The sequence below is a fragment of the Lactuca virosa genome, chromosome 6 (assembly GCF_052849685.1).
Source record: "Lactuca virosa cultivar CGN04683 chromosome 6, Lactuca_virosa_CGN04683_v6, whole genome shotgun sequence".
NCBI lineage: Eukaryota > Viridiplantae > Streptophyta > Magnoliopsida > Asterales > Asteraceae > Lactuca > Lactuca virosa.
In genome coordinates, this window is record NC_136431.1 from 233468627 (window position 1) to 233486221 (window position 17595).

Consider the following 17595-nt stretch of genomic DNA (forward strand, 5'->3'; position numbering starts at 1 on the left):
TGACCTGAGTTGACCCTTGGAAGGGTTACAAGTATTAGGGGTGTTCATAACCGGATATCCGAAAATTCGGATATCCGAAATTTCGGATAGTTGATTTTTGGCATCCGATTCCGTATCCGAAATTTCAGATATCCAAAGTTTCGGATATCCGGAATTTCGGATACGGATTCGGATACCAAAACGGATATCCGAAAAATTGAAATTTTGTTCAAATTTGAAAGCTTTTATATTAGAAACACATATTTTTAAATTAGAAAGGCATATGAAGTAATATATGTATTTACTTAAGGGTATTATGAATATGTTTTAGTTACTAACATTCAAATTATAAGACATATGTGATTAAAATAACAAATAATGTATAAACTAAAATCAAAATTTTCGGATATCGGATATCGGATATCCGAATTATCCGAAAAATCTGAAAAAACACTATCCAATTCCGATTCCGAAAAATCGGATATCCGAAATTTCGGATATCCGATTTTTCGGATAATTCGGATTCGGAATTTCGGAATTTCGGATACGGATATTTTTGAACACCCCTAACGAGTACGAAATGGTAATTAAGGAAGGATGTTATGTGTAGGAGTTTGAGGAGAGTTGATCCCAGCACCGAGAACAGTTCAGTTACTGTACGACATTGAGGTGAGTTACCCTCCAGTAGAAGTGGGTCTAAGGCCACAATGTCGGCCAACTAGTACGAGTTGGTTGTTAGATGATTGTCTTTGTGATAATTATGTGGCATGATATGCTTTATGTGCTTGTATGCTATGATGGTATGTGATAACGGTAGGAGGGGTCGAATGGACCCCAGTACCGGTCGATAGGGCCGAAGGAGGTATGCCAGCACCCAGATAAGCTAGGGAGTATACGATTTATATGTTTATGCACTAGGATGCTATGTGGTAGAAGTAGGGGGTGAAATAGTCCCCAGGTACCAGTCGACAGGACCGAAGGGGTAGGCCAACACCCTGATATGCTAGGCTAGGTACCGGTCGACAGGACCGAAGGGATAGGCCAACACCCTGATATGCTAGGCTAGGTACCGATCGACAGGACCGAAGGGGTAGGCCAACACCCTGATATGCTAGGCAAGTTACCGGTTGAAAGAGACCTAAGGGGTAGTTAGTACCCGGTTATGTATGTGTTATGTATGGTATGTGGTATGATGGGGGAACTCACTAAGCTTTATGCTTTAGGTTTTTAGTTTTGGTTTCAGGTACTTCCTCTTCGAAGGGAAAGGAGCCGGCTCGGTAGCAGTGCATCACACCATTATTTTCCGCACCATGATGTTCTTGGGATTGTACTATGACATTATTATTCCATGACATGTTTTATGACACTGGATTTATGGTTTTATGGGTTTGATATGATATTGATGATGTTTTCAGTAAAGTGTTTTATAAGTTACTTAATTAAAAACAAAATTTTTGGTCTTGAAAATTGGGATGTTACAAGTTGGTATCAGAGCCTTGGTTTGAGGGATTCGGACACACCTTCGGGGGTGTCTGGACTCAAATCGAGGGTTTGAAAGATTTTTACAAGAAAATAATTTTCTAAGTTTTTTAAAATAAAAGTTTTTGACAAAGAACATGGTGTGTGATGCGTGCGACCGGCCGAGCTCAAGTAAGTTTTCCCCAAGATACCCATACATGTTATGTTATGATATGATATGATTATGAGAACTGCATGCTAGATTAGGGCTAAGGATCTAGGAATGATGTCTTATATGCCTATTGTATGTGTATGAGAGCTGCATGCTAGATTAGGGCTAAGGATCTAGGAAGATGCCTTATGTGCCTGCTATATGTGCTTACTGAGTTACATGCTAGAACTAATTAGTCTGTAATATGATGGCCTGAATAGGATATGCTTGGTATGGTTACTCAATGCTCGAATGCTGTTTTGCTTTGTGCTTTTAGGAGTTCTAGTTATCTGTAACTAACTAGTAGACGAATACATTAAGTTACATATTGCGAGGACTAAATAATTTCAGAAGGTTAGGTCTAGCCCTATTGCGCAACTCTTGTTTGAGTCCAACAGTTGTAGGGTAGGATCTCTCATTCGAACAATTATCTAGTCTTAGTGATAGGTAATGGTATTCGCAAGCTAGTTATGTAAAGGTAGCATGGATTCCTTATGCACCTGATGGCGGAGAGTAGGTCGGAGAGTTACCCTAGGGTAAGCCTAGGATGAGATTAGTACAGTAAACAGTAGCAGTAGAAGGGACTTGGTAAAGTCACGGAAATCCTAGAGGAAAGTACGGATAGATGTGGAAGGTAGTATGGGCCCGTACTACTAAAAGCAGAGGATCAGTACTCGAGTTAAGGAGGGACGAGATAGAACCAGGGAACTTGTAGTATGTGAGACCTCTCGAGGTTATGTATGACCCTGACAATTACGTGTTTTGTTTAAGAATGGTGATGATTACGCGACACGGAGGGGGAGGTTCAGGGATAGGATCAGGTTCAGGATCGGGTGCCGAACCAGTCGATGAGGGAATACGTGAGTTCATTTCTTCTGAGATCACGAGTGGCATCCTTAAGTCGACCCTGGTGATTTTCGGGTCGATTAGGGAAAGGATTATCGAGCTGATGGAGGATCGCCTCAGGGCATTTCGGAGTGACACGGCTGCCACTCAGTCAGTGACACACACACTCTCCTTCAAGGATTTCAGGGGATGTGGTGCACCAGACTTCCACGGGGTGAAGGACCCCATTGTTGCTAGGAGGTGGATTGCAAACATCAAGTCTGCACAGTTGACGATCTTCTGCCCTGAGGGGTCGAAGGTCCGGTATGTTGCAGGGTGCTTGAGAGACCGAGCTCGAGATTAGTGGGAGGCGGTCAGTGATTAGTTAGGAGCCCCAGCCGTTGAGGCTATGACTTGGTCAGATTTTGTGACCAGGTTTAGGGCGGAGTTTCGCCAGCTGTGGAGATTCAGCAGCTGGCCAGAGAGTTCCTTGACATGAGGCAGACGACAGAGTCAGTGGCGGAGATTACTGCCAAGTTCAGGGAGAGGGCCTTACTGGTGCCTCAGTACACGGGGGATGAGGAGATGAGGAAGACCCGATACTATGATATGCTGAGAGCTGACATCAGGAAACATGTCAACTACTCAGCATGTCCGACTTTGGAGGACATGATAGCCAGGGCGAGAGAGAGGGAGATTGATATCGAGGACATTCGGAAGAGGAAGACGGATACTGGGCAGGTTGTTGGGGTTTCGGGGAAGAAACCCAAGGGATCCGACACTAGGTCGAAGGGCCAGCGGGTCCGGAGCCGCTGTGGGAAATGCGGCAAGACTCACGGGGGGTTTGTAGACTAGGATCATCGGGCTGCTATAAGTGCGGCATGCTTGGGCACTTTGGTAGGGATTGCACTGCCCCTACCCCCACCTTTCAGACGTCAGACCTGATTTGCTTTCATTGCAATCAGAAGGGCCATAAAAAGGCCAACTGCCCGAGATTGACAACAGCAGCAGCGCCAGTGGCGGCGCCAGATACAGCGACCCTGCGGATCACATATGGCCGACAGGGCAAGACAGATGCTTCCGTGGTGAGGAGCCGAGCCTTCCAACTAACAGCCGAGGAGGCGCGTGCCGCACCTGATGTGGTGACGGGTATGTTTTCTTCTCCCTAACTCTTATTACATGTCGATTATGATATTTGTGTGTTATGTTTAGGATCGTTCCATGTGAACGGTATCCCAGTATAGGTGTTATTCAATTCGGGGGCTACCCGATCATTTGTTTCTCTCGCGCTTAGCAAAAGGTTTTCTGAGTCTTCGGGGATGTTAGATTATCCTTTAGAGGTCGAGATTGCTGACGACCGATCTGTCCGAGCATCATAGGTTTTCAGAGATTGCGTGTTGAGGTTATATGACGAGCGTTACCTTGTAGATTTACTTCCCATTCCGTTACGTGGGAACAAGGTCATTATAGGCATGGACTGGTTGAGCCCTAATGGGGCGGTGATCGACTGTGCGCAGCAGCTGGTGCGTATCAGGACCCCAAGTAGGGGAGAGCTGGTGATTCATGGCGAGAGGACGCAATGAGGGCCAACTTTGTGCTCAGCAGCGAGGGCTAGGCGCTACCTTCAGCAGGGTTACGCAGGGTACGTCGCCTACGTTATGGATACCGGAGAAGTGGGTAAGGCGACCATGAGTGATGTGCCAGTGGTGCGAGAGTACCCGGACGTATTTCCAGAGGAGCTACATGGGATACCTCCAGAGAGGCAGGTGGAGTTCCGGATCGACCTAGTCCCTAGTGCGGCTCCGATAGCCAAGGCACCATATCAGTTGGCTCCTCCCGATATACAGGAGTTGTCTACACAGCTACAGGAGCTGTTAGACAAGGGATTTATCAGGCCGAGCAGTTCGCCTTGGGGAGCCCTGATCCTGTTTGTGAAGAAGAAGGAAGGGTCGCATCGGATGTGTATAGATTATCAGGAGCTGAACAAGGTAACGGTGAAGAACCGTTACCCACTCCCGAGAATGATGATCTCTTCGACCAGCTACAGGGGGCATCTTTGTTTTCCAAGATAGATTTGCGTTCAGGCTACCACCAGATGCAGGTCAGAGAGGAGGATGTGCAAAAGACTGCTTTTCGGACTCGCTATGGCCACTACGGGTTCGTGGTGATGCCCTTCGAGCTCACCGATGCTCCTGCCGCGTTCATGGACCTCATGAACTGCGTGTGCAGACCGATGCTGGATCGGTATGTGATAGTTTTCATTGATGATATCTTGGTTTACTCCAAGACGCAGGAGCAGCATGAGGAGCACTTGCGAGAGGTGTTGGATACCCTGAGGAGGGAAATCTTGTACGCCAAGTTCTCCAAGTGTGAGTTCTGGTTGCGCGAGGTGCAGTTTCTGGGGCACCTTGTCAACAAGAACGGGATTTTGGTTGACCCGACCAAGGTGGATGTCGTGATGAGATGGGAGGCTCCGAAGTCTCCATCTAAGAATCGGAGTTTCCTAGGGCTAGCAGGCTATTACCGGAGATTCATTCAGGACTTCTCCAAGATAGCAGTGCCCTTGACCCGACTGACGAAGAAAGCCGATGTATTTCGCTGGGGGCCTGAGCAGCAGACAACGTTCGATACACTGAGGCAGAGGTTATGTGAGGAGCCGATCTTAGCCCTTCCAGAGGGCGTGGAGGATTTTATAGTATACTGCGATGCGTCTATTTCGGGGTTGGGCGTAGTATTGATACAGAGAGGGCACATCATCGCCTACGCCTCGAGGCAGCTGAAGCCTCACGAGGCGAACTACCCGACGCATGATCTGGAGTTGGGGGCGGTTGTTATTGCCCACAAGAGTCTGAGGTACCTCATAGATCAGTCGAATCTGAACATGAGACAGTCGGTGGCTAGATGTGGTGAAGGATTACGACTGTGAGATCCTCTACTACCCGGGGAAAGCCAATGTTGCGGCCGATGCTCTTAGCCGCAAGGTAGCCCCGATCAGAGATATTTGCTTATGGATGACGGTAGTGACTCCACTTTTAGAGCAGATCCGAGAGGCCCAGCAGGAGGCTATGAAGGAGGAACATCGAAAGAGCGAGCGTATTGTGGGTCAGGTTTCCTCCTTCGACTATGATAGTTGTGGGTTGTTGACACTACACTGTAGAGTGTGGGTTCCATATCATGGAGGTGTGCGCCAGGTTTTGATGGAGGAGGCGTACAAATCCAGATTTTCTATTCATCCCGGGGCGACGAAGATGTACATAGATCTTCAGCCTGATTACTGGTGGCCCTGCATGAAGTGGGATATAGCCTGGTACGTCGAGAGATGTCTGGCCTGCAGGAAGGTCAAGGCCGAGCACCAGAGGCCTCACGGCAAGACGCAACCATTGGATATCCCTATATGGAAATGGGAAGATATTACTATGGATTTCATGACAAAGCTTCCCAGGACCGCACGAGGGGTGGATTCGATTTGGGTCATCGTGGATCGATTGACCAAGAGTGCTCATTTCATACCGATCCAGCAGAGCATCTCGGCCGAGAAGCTGGCTGATATCTACATCCGAGAGGTAGTAGCACGACACAAAGTGCCTGTCTCTGTGATTTATGACAGAGACGTGCGGTTCACTTCTAGATTCTGGAAGAAGTTTCACGACGAGTTGGGTACTCGTCTGCACTTTAGCACCGCTTTTCACCCGCAGATGGATGGTCAGAGCGAGCGTACCATCCAGACTTTAGAGGATATGCTGCGGGCATGCATTTTAGATTTCGATGGTAGTTGGGATAGCTACCTTCCCTTGGCATAGTTTTCCAACAATAATAGCTACCACATGAGTATTGACCGTCCTCCCTTCGAGATGTTATACGGGAGGAAGTGCAGGACCACGATATGCTGGGGTGAGGTCGGGAAGAGGGTCATGGGGAGTACCGAGGTGGTACTCAAGATGTCGGAGAGGATCCAACAGGTTCAAGGCAAGCTTCAGACTGCTCAGAGTCGGCATAAAAGTTATGCCGACAAGCGCCGTTCGGACCTGGAGTTCCAGGTCGGGGATATGGTTCTCCTGAAGGTGTCACCTTGGAAAGGTGTCATCCGGTTCAGGAAGTGGGGCAAGTTGGGCCCGAGGTACATTGGACCTTTAAGGGTTGCAGCCGGGTGGGCAAGGTGGCGTATAGGATGGATCTGCCAGCCGAGCTTAGCCAGATTTACAGTACCTTTCACAACTCCCAGCTGCGGAAGTGCCTGGTAGACGACTCTGCAGTGGTACCGCTAGAGGATATTCAGGTGGACGACAGCCTGAACTACATTGAGCGACCAGTAGCTATCCTCGATAGGAAGTCGAAGGATCTGAGGAACAAGAGGGTCGAGCTGGTGAAGGTGCAATGGCAGCATTGCAAGGGCTCAGAATGGACTTGGGAGCCGAAGGACGAGATGAGGGAGCACTACCCCGAGCTTTTTCCAGATGTAGCAGCAGACTTCGAGGACGAAGTCCAAAATAAGTGGGGGAGATTTGTAACGCCTGGTTCCCGGTACGTATTTTAAATATGTGTTTTACATTTTTATACTGGGACTCGACGAGTTGGTGGACCCAAACTCGTCGAGTAGGGGCGAATCTTGGATGCGGGTGGAAGAGTCTACTCGACGAGTCGGAAGCCCCGACTCGATGAGTAGATCTGTCTGAATGAAGCCCTAAAATTTAGGGTTTGCACCCTATTTAAACACCTTATATGGCCTCCACTCCAGCCTCCATCACCCTCAGACCCTATCCTCAAAACCCTAATCAGCTTGTGAGTGTTCTTAAGCTATTTTGTGCCATTTTAGTGATTTGAAGCTTGGAGAAGGAAGGAAAGGCTTGGAGATCCAAGAAGAAGGCAGTAGATCCAGAGTTTTGGTTGCATTTCCAGTTTGTTTGAGGTAAAAAGCTTCAACCTTGGCTTTCCATCACTTAGATCTTCTTTAGGGTTTGAATCTTGTCAGTTTTGGGACATTTCTAAGTCACTCTCGGGATTTGAGTGTATATTAGAGTGATGACTTCAGATCTGGGAACATTTAAGCTCAGGAAGCTCAAAGTTGCCACCTTTATTGAGATATGGCCCTATCCCATGCACTAGGACTCCTTTATGGGTTAGTTTTGGTGTTCTAGCTTCATAACACCCATGCATGCACGTAAAGCTTGTAACTTTACGTGTTATATCGGCCCTATGAGTTCAGATCGATGCTTTGGATACAATAAGCCCGACTGAAATCGACTGTATGGACTTGGACTTTGGGGGACTCGGTGAGTCATTCATAGGACTCGGCGAGTCGGGTCATGGTTCCCCAACCTTTTCTGTTTCTGAGCAATCTAGTTGAGTCTAGAAGAGGACTCAACAAGACAGACGTGAATATGGAATTGAAGATCAAAGAACTCGACAAGTTCAAGGATGAACTCGGCGAGTTCAAGACAAATGTCCCAACGGATATGAAGCAGGACTCAATGAGTTCAAGGATGAACTCGACGAGTCATGAGCAAAAAGTCCCGACTATGTAGAAGGGAGATCGACGAGTTGGTGGACCAACTCGGCGAGTTGATTCAACCAGATGTTGACTTTGACCAAAAGTTGACTTTGCCTGGGGGTTGACCTTGACTTTGACTTTGACCTGAGTTGACCCTTGGAAGGGTTACGAGTATGAAATGGTAATTAAGGAAGGATGTTATGTGTAGGAGTTTGAGGAGAGTTAATCCCAGCACCGAGAACAGTTCAGTTACTGCACGACATTGAGGTGAGTTACCTTCCAGTAGAAGTGGGTCTAAGGCCACAATGTCGACCCACTAGTAGGAGTTGGTTGTTAGATGATTGTCTTTGTGATAATTATCTGGAATGATATGCTTTATGTGCTTGTATGCTATGATGGTATGTGATAACGGTAGGAGGGGTCGAATGGACCCTAGTACCGGTCGATAGGGCCGAAGGGGGTATGCCAGCACCCAGATAAGCTAGGCAGTATATGATTTATATGTTTATGCACTAGGATGCTATGTGGTAGAAGCAGGGGGTGAAATAGTCCCCAGGTACCGGTCGACAGGACCGAAGGGGTAGGCCAGCACCCTGATATGCTAGGCTAGGTACCGGTCGACAGGACCGAAGGGGTAGGCTAGCACCCTGATATTCTAGGCTCGGTACCGGTCGACAGGACCGAAGGGGTAGACCAGCACCCTGATATGTTAGGCAAGTTACCGGTTGAAAGAGACCGAAGGGGTAGTTAGTACCCGGTTATGTATGTGTTATGTATGGTATGTGGTATGATGAGGGAACTCACTAAGCTTTGTGCTTACGGTTTTCAATTTTGGTTTCAGGTACTTCCTCTTCGAAGGGAAAGGAGTCGGCTCGGTAGCAGTGCATCACACCATTATTTTCCGCACCATGATGTTTTTTGGGATTGTACTCTGACATTATTATTCCATGACATGTTTTATGACATTTGATTTATAGGTTTATGGGTTTTATATGATATTGATGATGTTTTCAGTAAACCGTTTTATAAGGTACTTAATTAAAAACAAAATTTTTGGTCTTGAAAATTAGGATGTTACACCCTTGGGGTAAGGTCATGAGAAAAAAGGAATGTAATAGATCTAGGGTTGGTTTTGGGTTATAGCTTTTGAATTGGTACAAGAGTACAACAACCTATCTTATTCTTGGGTTGTGTGTGACCATGTTTTGGTTTGATTTTGTGTTGGTTGCGGCTTGTTTTGTGAAAGGAATGGTGCGTTATAGAAGGCACTACTAGAAAAGAGCCCTTTAATGACGCGCAAACAATGACACTCGCTGATAGAAGACGCGCATTTGTGCGTGCCCTAAAAAATAATGTCAGTTTTGCAAAATTTGAAGGATATAGGACACGCATTTGTGCGTGCCCTAAAATTAGTGTCAGAAAAGAAAAAAAATGCGGAGGGTGCCTTTCATAAAATGTGTGTCATCTAAGTGTGTCGCTTTATAATTTTTTAATGAAACACGCGTTTTAACGCGGGATTTCACCCACCCTATTGAAACCCAAAAATTAAAACACCCCGCCTCTTCTAATTAGCAAGAAAAAGCCCTAGGGCCTTCGTCTTCATAGGAGAATTGCTCTTGCTTCATAGGAGAACTGCTCTTGCTTTCACGGGACGCCAGGGATTCCTCGCCTTGGGATCTCCGCTTACGAGCGAGGGTGGTTTAGGGGAAGGAAAATGGCAGTGATGGGTGGGTTCAATCCCTTAGATTCGCTTCTAATCCCACCTTCATCTCATCTAACATTTTTCGATCTTACAAAGAAGAAGACGACTCAACCGGCTGAAACATAGGTCGGACTCGGTAGACGAATCCCTAAATGATGTTCAAAAGGTAATTGGCTTTTGGTTTTGCTTTCTCTCATCTCCTGTGTGAAGGTCTTGTGTTCTATCTCATTTTTTTGTTTCCATCTTCATTCTCGCCTCCATCACAGAAACGACGACCTTCCCTCCTCCAAATCACCATATTGTCGGCGCCTCAGCCTCTTTCCGCCGTCGCTAGCGCCTTACCTCACACACTTCGGTAGGCTTATTGCCCTAATGCCCATCTGTTTTTTCTTCGGTGTTCATAATGCTGAAATGGATTCTTGTCTGTTTGAATCGTTTTTATGCTGGTTGATCTTATGGTGCTCTGCTGGAATTTTCATCTTGAGATAAACATACTAGTTGAATTCTTTTTGTTGCCTTTGATTTTCTGTGCTGAAATGTTTGCTAATGAAACTATTGAAACAAACATACTTGCTGAAATATATTTGCTAAAATCTCATGCTGAAATCTGATGTTGGGATATGATTTGAATCTTTTTTTAAATCTATTTGCTTGAAATCTTTGTTCTATGTTGAATGTAAGTACTCCACCGGTAAGCTCTCTTTTTATGCTAATTGGTTTGTTTTGAATTATAAGTTATCGAATTATATGTTCACAGTAAAGAGAATCAGGGGAATTTGGGAAATCATCAAGTAAAGAGAATCAGGGGCATTTGGGAAATCATCAACCTCTCTCTCATGCCTAAAATGCCCCTAATGCCCCTGTTTAATCATACTTGGGAAATCATCAAGTAAAGAGAATCAGGGGCATTTGGGAAATCATCAAAGTATCTTACTTTACTTCCTTTTTCTTTCTACATTATAATAGTGATAACTACAAGTAAACAAAGTAGCATCCACTTCTCAGGTTTATACTGCCCCTAATTCTGCCTGATATAAAATGACTAAAATGCCCCTAATGCCCCTGATTCTCTTTATTTGATGATTTCCCAAACGATCCCTATCTAAAAATACGCGACTGAAGGACACTTTTCTAGTCTCCTTTCTTTCTTCCTTTTTTTGGCAAGAGCAAAGATAGAGAATAATTGGATTGATTCTGGAAGAAGTTGTTCTTTCCAACTAAAGACATTCCTACATAAACACGTGATTTATATTAACATGTAGATGTATAACGCATAAGTAGTTATATCATAAGTAATATCTCTAAAAAAAATTTGCTTTTTATGTATATGATTTCTGTTATGCATAAAAAAATATTCATTACTTTCTCGTTGAAATCTGACATGTGTATTCTTTTTCAAATTAAATAGTTGTATCCAACTTGGAGAAACCATCCACTTCTGATGCTCCTTCCAACAAGAAAATTGAAAATGCCAACTTGAAGTCAAATGCTAAATCTTCCAACAAATCACCACCATTGATTTCAAAAGATAAATCTGAACACATGGAGAACAATAACATGACACAAACACATAAGATTTCACCTCCTTCTGATGCTCTATTCCTTTCCTGGTTAGTATTCTATTTTCATTTTTCTTTTTTTCTTCTATTACACATTGATTGATGGATGCTAACATATTGGTAAATAAAAATAAGAATTTCACAATCTGAACCAAAGTCTATAATAAAATTAAAAGGTGATCCTATTCCTGAATTCCTTCCTACATAGACAATTAGAATGAAAATGCAAAATTTAGGTCGATATTGAATCAAGTGGCATGAGTTATAAAAATAAAAATAGTTGGGGTTTTAAGGAAGGTTATGATAATGGCAGTCAGTTGTTATATATATTAAGTGAAGATGGAATGGATGGATGTTGGAACAGATGATAAGGAATGAAGATGTTGAAGAATTAAAGGAACTTGGTTCTGGAACATTTGGGACAGTTTACCATGGAAAATGGAGGGGAACAGATGTGGCCATCAAACGGATAAACAAGAGTTGCTTTGCAGCAGGTCCATCATCTCAACAGGAGAGATTGGTACTCACTCACTCACTCACTCATTATATTTAGTATTTATTTACTAATCAAAATCACCAACAAATAAACTCTTATTATTTATTATTTATTATTTATTATAATAGACAATAATAGAGTTCTGGCGAGAAGCTGAGATTCTGTCAAAGCTTCACCATCCAAATGTTGTGGCATTTTATGGTGTAGTAGAAGATGGTCCAGGGGGGACATTAGCTACAGTAACAGAGTTCATGGTTGATGGTTCCTTAAGGCGTGTCTTACTTCGCAAAGATAGGTAATCTAATATTCTATACCTCCTTCAACTCAATCAATCAATCTACCTTTTCATATTTTTTTTGTCTAGGCATCTGGACCATCGCAAGAAGCTTATCATTGCAATGGATGCAACCTTTAGGATGGAGTATTTACATTCCAAGAAAATTGTGCATTTTGATCTCAAATGTGACAACTTGCTTGTCAATATGAAAGACCCTTCACGCCCTATATGCAAGGTATCTATCTATCTATCTATCACAACTTACAAGTTTTTCGTTTTCTTATTATTTCTTATTATTAATGCTGAAGGTAGGTGATTTTGGACTATCAAAGATGAAGCGCAACACTTTGGTTTCAGGTGGAGTTAGGGGCACCCTTCCATGGATGGCTCATGAGCTACTAAATGGTAGCAACAATAAAGTATCTGACAAGGTAATACCTTCCCTTCCCTTGTTTGATTCTACCACCATATATATTGTTTTCTTTTGTTTTGTGTTTTTGGTAACATACCAATTAACAATTAACAATTAACAAACAGGTTGATGTGTTCTCGTTTGGAATTGTGTTATGGGAGACCCTGTCTGGCGAGGAGCCCTATGCAAACATGCACTATGGTGCAATCATAGGTGGGGATTAATCATTAATCATTATCTAACTACTAGTATTTTACAAGGAATCTACTTTCCTAGTATTCTAATAGTATCACACAAAACTTAACATCTGATATATATAGATTATTACTATTGTTGGCCCACATAATATATATATATATATATATATATATATATAATTTAATTGAAATCATGAAATTCTTAATAAGGAATGGTTCAAATTAACTAAACAGCCATTCCTTCTCCGATTGATTCCATCATACCAACACTGTACTACTGTCTGTAGTAATTGATAGCTAAATGGTAATAATCTTCAAAATCGGATTCGTCACCCTCTAAGCAAATGGGATGATCAATCATACCATTGCCTTTAGCAATGAGGAACAATCATACCATTGCCTTTAGCAATGAGGAACAAAGTTCATTGAATTCAAAGTTCCAGGAGGCAACAGAGGCATATAAAATGGTTGGTGAACTTGAAAAATACATACTTGAAGCTAGACAAAAGACCGAGTTTTATAGAAACAAGATGCAAGAAATTGTAAGTTCTCTCTTTTCATAGTGTTTTAACTTTTGATCTTTTAAAATTGTTATATCATCTTTATTTTATGTTCTTTAATGTTAGGTTTTGTACAAGAGCAAGTTGGTAAGAGTCCCATATCTATCCTTTTTGCCTAAATTGAAAGTTTGCATGCTTGGAGATGCCCAACATGTTGAAGAGGTAATAAGCTTTCTCATTATCATAAAACAATACTAAAACTCACCAAAAGATTCATCTCTGTAAAATTGAATCTAACATCTTCTTGAATACTTATAATAGGCTCAAAAGATTGGGCTTGGATACATGGATGTTGAAGGGCTCAAGCAGTTGAACAAGATTCATCTTGTTTCCTACCTGATAAGGATATAAACCTTGTGGATGAGGCATGTTCAAATGTTAGGGTACAACTTGATAGTCAACCAGAAGGGGCTCACAGTGGCTTTGGTTTAGGTCGTGAGTTTCTTACACATACTGAAAGATGTTCAGATCTGGTATATTTATTTTCACATTGATTCAACATTTTTTTATTAATATACCAAAATACCCTTGAAAGATCCCTTCATTCTCTTTGAGATGAAGCATTTTTTGACAGATCAGGGGGAGAGTAGCTTTAGTCACCAGTTTAATAAATATACCAGATCTGAACATCTTTGAGATGGCAACATATTTTCATTTTTAACTGATGTATTGTGTCATAAACTTGCAGTCTATTACTAGACCATAGTGACCTTCTTCACTTTCTTGTCATTTCCCATGAGAAAGAAAAGTGAGTTATAATTCTACTTTTTGTCATATATACCATTAAATAGTCTTCCTAATTGTTCGGAAAGATACTTTCTCTTCATTGTTTTAGATTCACTGAACTTAAAATTAAGCTTCTAGGGGAAACTTCTATAGCATCAACTATATCATATCTTGATAATGCATTTGTGCATGTTGGCTCAAGTTATGGAGATTCCCAGGTATGTAAAAACTTTCATCACATAAAAGTATCATATCAACATCAATAATGTCAAATGCTAATGTAATTTAATTTTTTTTTACATATTGCAGCTTATTAAGTTGAATCTCCAACCTGATACAAAAGGCTCTTATGTGGAAGTTCTAGAAAGGTATGCCAACTTGTTCAGGTATAATTATCTAAATATTTTGCTATTATATTTATACCCCATTTAATTAAATTTTCATTCTTTCAGGTTTTTGCTCTATAAATGTTGCCACTGCTAACGCTACTCAGGTATAACCAAGGGTATTTTGGTCTTTTAATAAATAAGTTTGACTAACCTTTTTAATTTCCATAACAAGTGCTATTGGCTACTAGAGGTGGCCATCTGGTTTACCTTGAAATTGGTGATGGTGTTTTAGTAGAAAAAAAGCACGGAGAACTGAAATATGATATCTCATGTCTTGACATAAACCCCATTGGTGAAAATCCAAATTATAGTAATCTTGCTGCAGTTGGGATGTGGACTGATATTAGTGTCAAGATATTTTCACTACCCGATTTAAACTCATCACTGAAGAACATCTCGGTGGTGAAATAATACCACGTTCTGTTCTTCTTTGTGCATTTGAAGGGGTATGATTCTCATCTCAACTTCATCTTTATCTTCATCTATGAGGGCAAATTTGTAAAAAGTGTTTAGTGTTTAATTACAGATACCTTACTTGTTGTGTGCACTTGGGGATGGACATCTTTTGAACTTTTTACTCAACACAAGCACAGGGGAATTATCAGACAGGAAAAAGGTGTCACTTCGGAAAGAATTAAGAATGTTGAAGCTGGTGAGTGAATTTTCTGTAAAAAATCTAAGTATTATATAATACAATTTTATCTAAATGCTTTGAATTATAAGAATAAATAGTAATTAAAAAATTATAATATATGTTGTCAAAGGCTGCAAGAGATGTTGGAGCTCTTAGAGAACCTAAGGACAAACTGGAGAAGTGAGTTGAAGAGCTGACATGGAGATTAGACTTTGAAAAACATTTGAGGATATATTTTTTTTATATTTTTTGTATCTAATTAGTTTGTAAATTTTTGTTACAACTTCTATTGATTTGTTTTTTCTTTCCATGGAACGATTATTTGTATGACATTAAATTTTATGCAATGAATTGTATTTTTTGTATATGATATTTTATTTTCTATTATGAGACATTAAATACAAATTTAATTTGAAAATTAGTAAATCTATAAATAATATTTTTTTAATATTTAAAATTATGATACGCAAAAATGTATGTCATCTTCATTTATGACATGGTCTTTCTTGACAGGGGCTTTAATGATACGCAATGCGAGTCGTAAATGCGCGTTGTAAGGTTACGACACGCAAATGCGTGTCATCTTCCTTTATGACAAGGCCTTCCTTGATATGCAATGTGTGTCGTAAACGTGCGCCGTAAATGCGTGTCGTAATTGCGCGTCGTAAATAGACGACGCGCAAAAGCGTGTCGTCTCTCGTTATGACAGGGCCTTCCTTGACACGCATTTGCGCGTCGTCTGAGCGTTTTACGACACGCATTGAGCGTTGTAAAAGGCTGTTTTTCTAGTAGTGAGGGTATGTCTCTTGTGGTGTTTGGTTAGTATTAAGAGGGATGTTGATTGGCTTCCTTCAAGTCAGTGGGTTGATGGTTGTGTATCTTTAGGCCCCTGTGGTGCTGGTTGTGAGTCTTCAGGCTAGTGATGGAATAACATCAAAATCGGCGTAGTATCGCGAGCTAATCATTTTAGTGGTTGGAAGGTGACACGATGTATTGTGAACTAGTGTCTATATGATTTATATGGGTGGGACCAGGTAGTCATTTGATTGAGACTCTTAGGTCTTGGATCGTTAGTCTTAACGGTCGTTCGGATGTTAGTGCATTGATTGGGAGTCGGGTGAACCAGTTTGGATCATGTAAACAGTAAAAGTTTGTTGGGAGTGTTAATTGTGCATCAAAAGTCTCTTGTTGAATGTTTGCACTATGAACCCCTTTTGCTTGTGGGCCGCATGTTAGGAGCTTGGTTACCAATGTCGGGTATCAGTTCTGAAATCTCGAGTCATGGAGTTCATTGTAAATATCTCGAGTGTTTTGTAACGTAGATGTACACTTGAGCTGATAAGGGGTTTGGATGTAACATGAGAATTCTTGGATTAACCATCCTTATACTCGTAGGGGCAGCGGGTTGGTGATGACTTGTCAGGAATTCAAGAGTATAATTAAGGTTTTGGGGCATAATTTACGGATTTAGGATTGAGTGAAATTCATGATCAGGATGTTTGAGTAATCTTTATGCATGGTTCGGTGGTGTTTCTAGTCAGGGAACTAGGGTTAGGTTCGACAATTGGATGATCGTCCGTCTTAGGGTAAGGTTTCTGAAGTTTAGATTGATAGATTCATGATTTTGGGGAGTATAGTGACAATTTTGATTTATCGTTGTAGTTCTGAGAGTTCCCGGCTGAGTTGTTTTCTCTGGAAGTTAGGTCATACAGTTAGGAAGAAAAAGATAGTTGTTGTAGTTGAGTATTATCAAGTTATTGGGTTGTTTGTTAGCAGTTGTGGGTTTCCGTGTGGTCTCTCGATTTTTCTTTATAAAATACATTGATTTCAAAATGGTTAGAGGGAGCTTATGGAATATGTTGGAGTTGTTTTATTGATCCTAACCAAGACAGATTTCGAGGAGGAAATCCAGTTTAAGTGGGGGAGAGTTGTAACTTCTTGTTTCGAGAAATTTCTTATTTCGGGATTGTGAACAATAAATAGATCAAGTAAATCCTTAGGATTAAAGGGAATAGGGTTTAAACCCTATTGGATGTTGATAATATTGATTATGAGATCCAAGCTCGTGGTTTGTATTTTGGAGCCAAAGGGTAAAATGGGAAAAGTGATGTTTCAGACTTCTTTCATGAATTAAGGATATTAGTTCGGTATGTTTTAAATCAAAAGTAATTAGATAGGATTGTGGTTCTCTTCAGTACATTTTCGTGCATATAAAGAACAACGAAAACGGAGTTGAAACGAAGAAGTTATGGTTGTTTGAAGTTAAAGTGGAAAATGGGGACTTTTGATTATGCATGGCGTAATTTAAAGTTACGCAGGACGTAACAAGGTTTTAATGAATTACGCAGGGCGTAGGTTATGTTACGTAGGGCGTAATCTGGGCAGATCAAAACCCTAAATCTTCGGTTTTGAGCCCTATTTAAGGGCTCTAACTTATAGGAAACCCTCTCATTACCAGCCTCCATCACCTAAAAACATTCCTTGAGAAACCCGAGCTTCCACTCACTTGTTTTTGAGCCTTGGTATCATTTATGAGCTTGTTTCTCCAGTGGAAGGTTGAATCTTAAAGAGCAAGGTGGTGACAAAGTGTATAGAAGAAGAGTTCAAGAATAGATCCAACAAGCATACATCATTCCTAGACCATTATGAGTAAAAAGCTTCTAACTTGCTCATTGGTTTCAT

General features: G+C 41.7%; 1 protein-coding gene across 1 annotated transcript; it reads left to right on the forward strand.

The window, feature by feature from the left end:
- The first annotated feature begins 11586 nt into the window (after positions 1–11586).
- LOC145122380 (RAF-like serine/threonine-protein kinase 20) lies at positions 11587–12631 on the forward strand. The gene is made up of 5 exons (XM_079057986.1): positions 11587–11742; positions 11847–12013; positions 12083–12230; positions 12304–12426; positions 12533–12631. The coding sequence occupies exons 1-5, from the start codon at positions 11587–11589 to the stop codon at positions 12629–12631; spliced, it is 693 nt and encodes a 230-aa protein (XP_078914112.1).
- The last annotated feature ends 4964 nt before the right edge of the window (positions 12632–17595 follow it).

Excerpts from the sequence above, each read along its gene's own strand:
- LOC145122380 (XM_079057986.1), top strand. The coding sequence starts at position 11,587 with ATGATAAGGAATGAAGATGTTGAAGAATTAAAGGAACTTGGTTCTGGA. Across the intron at positions 12,014-12,082 it reads GTCTTACTTCGCAAAGATAG|GCATCTGGACCATCGCAAGA; the intron begins GTAATCTAATAT and ends TTTTTTGTCTAG. Across the intron at positions 12,427-12,532 it reads ACAATAAAGTATCTGACAAG|GTTGATGTGTTCTCGTTTGG; the intron begins GTAATACCTTCC and ends ATTAACAAACAG.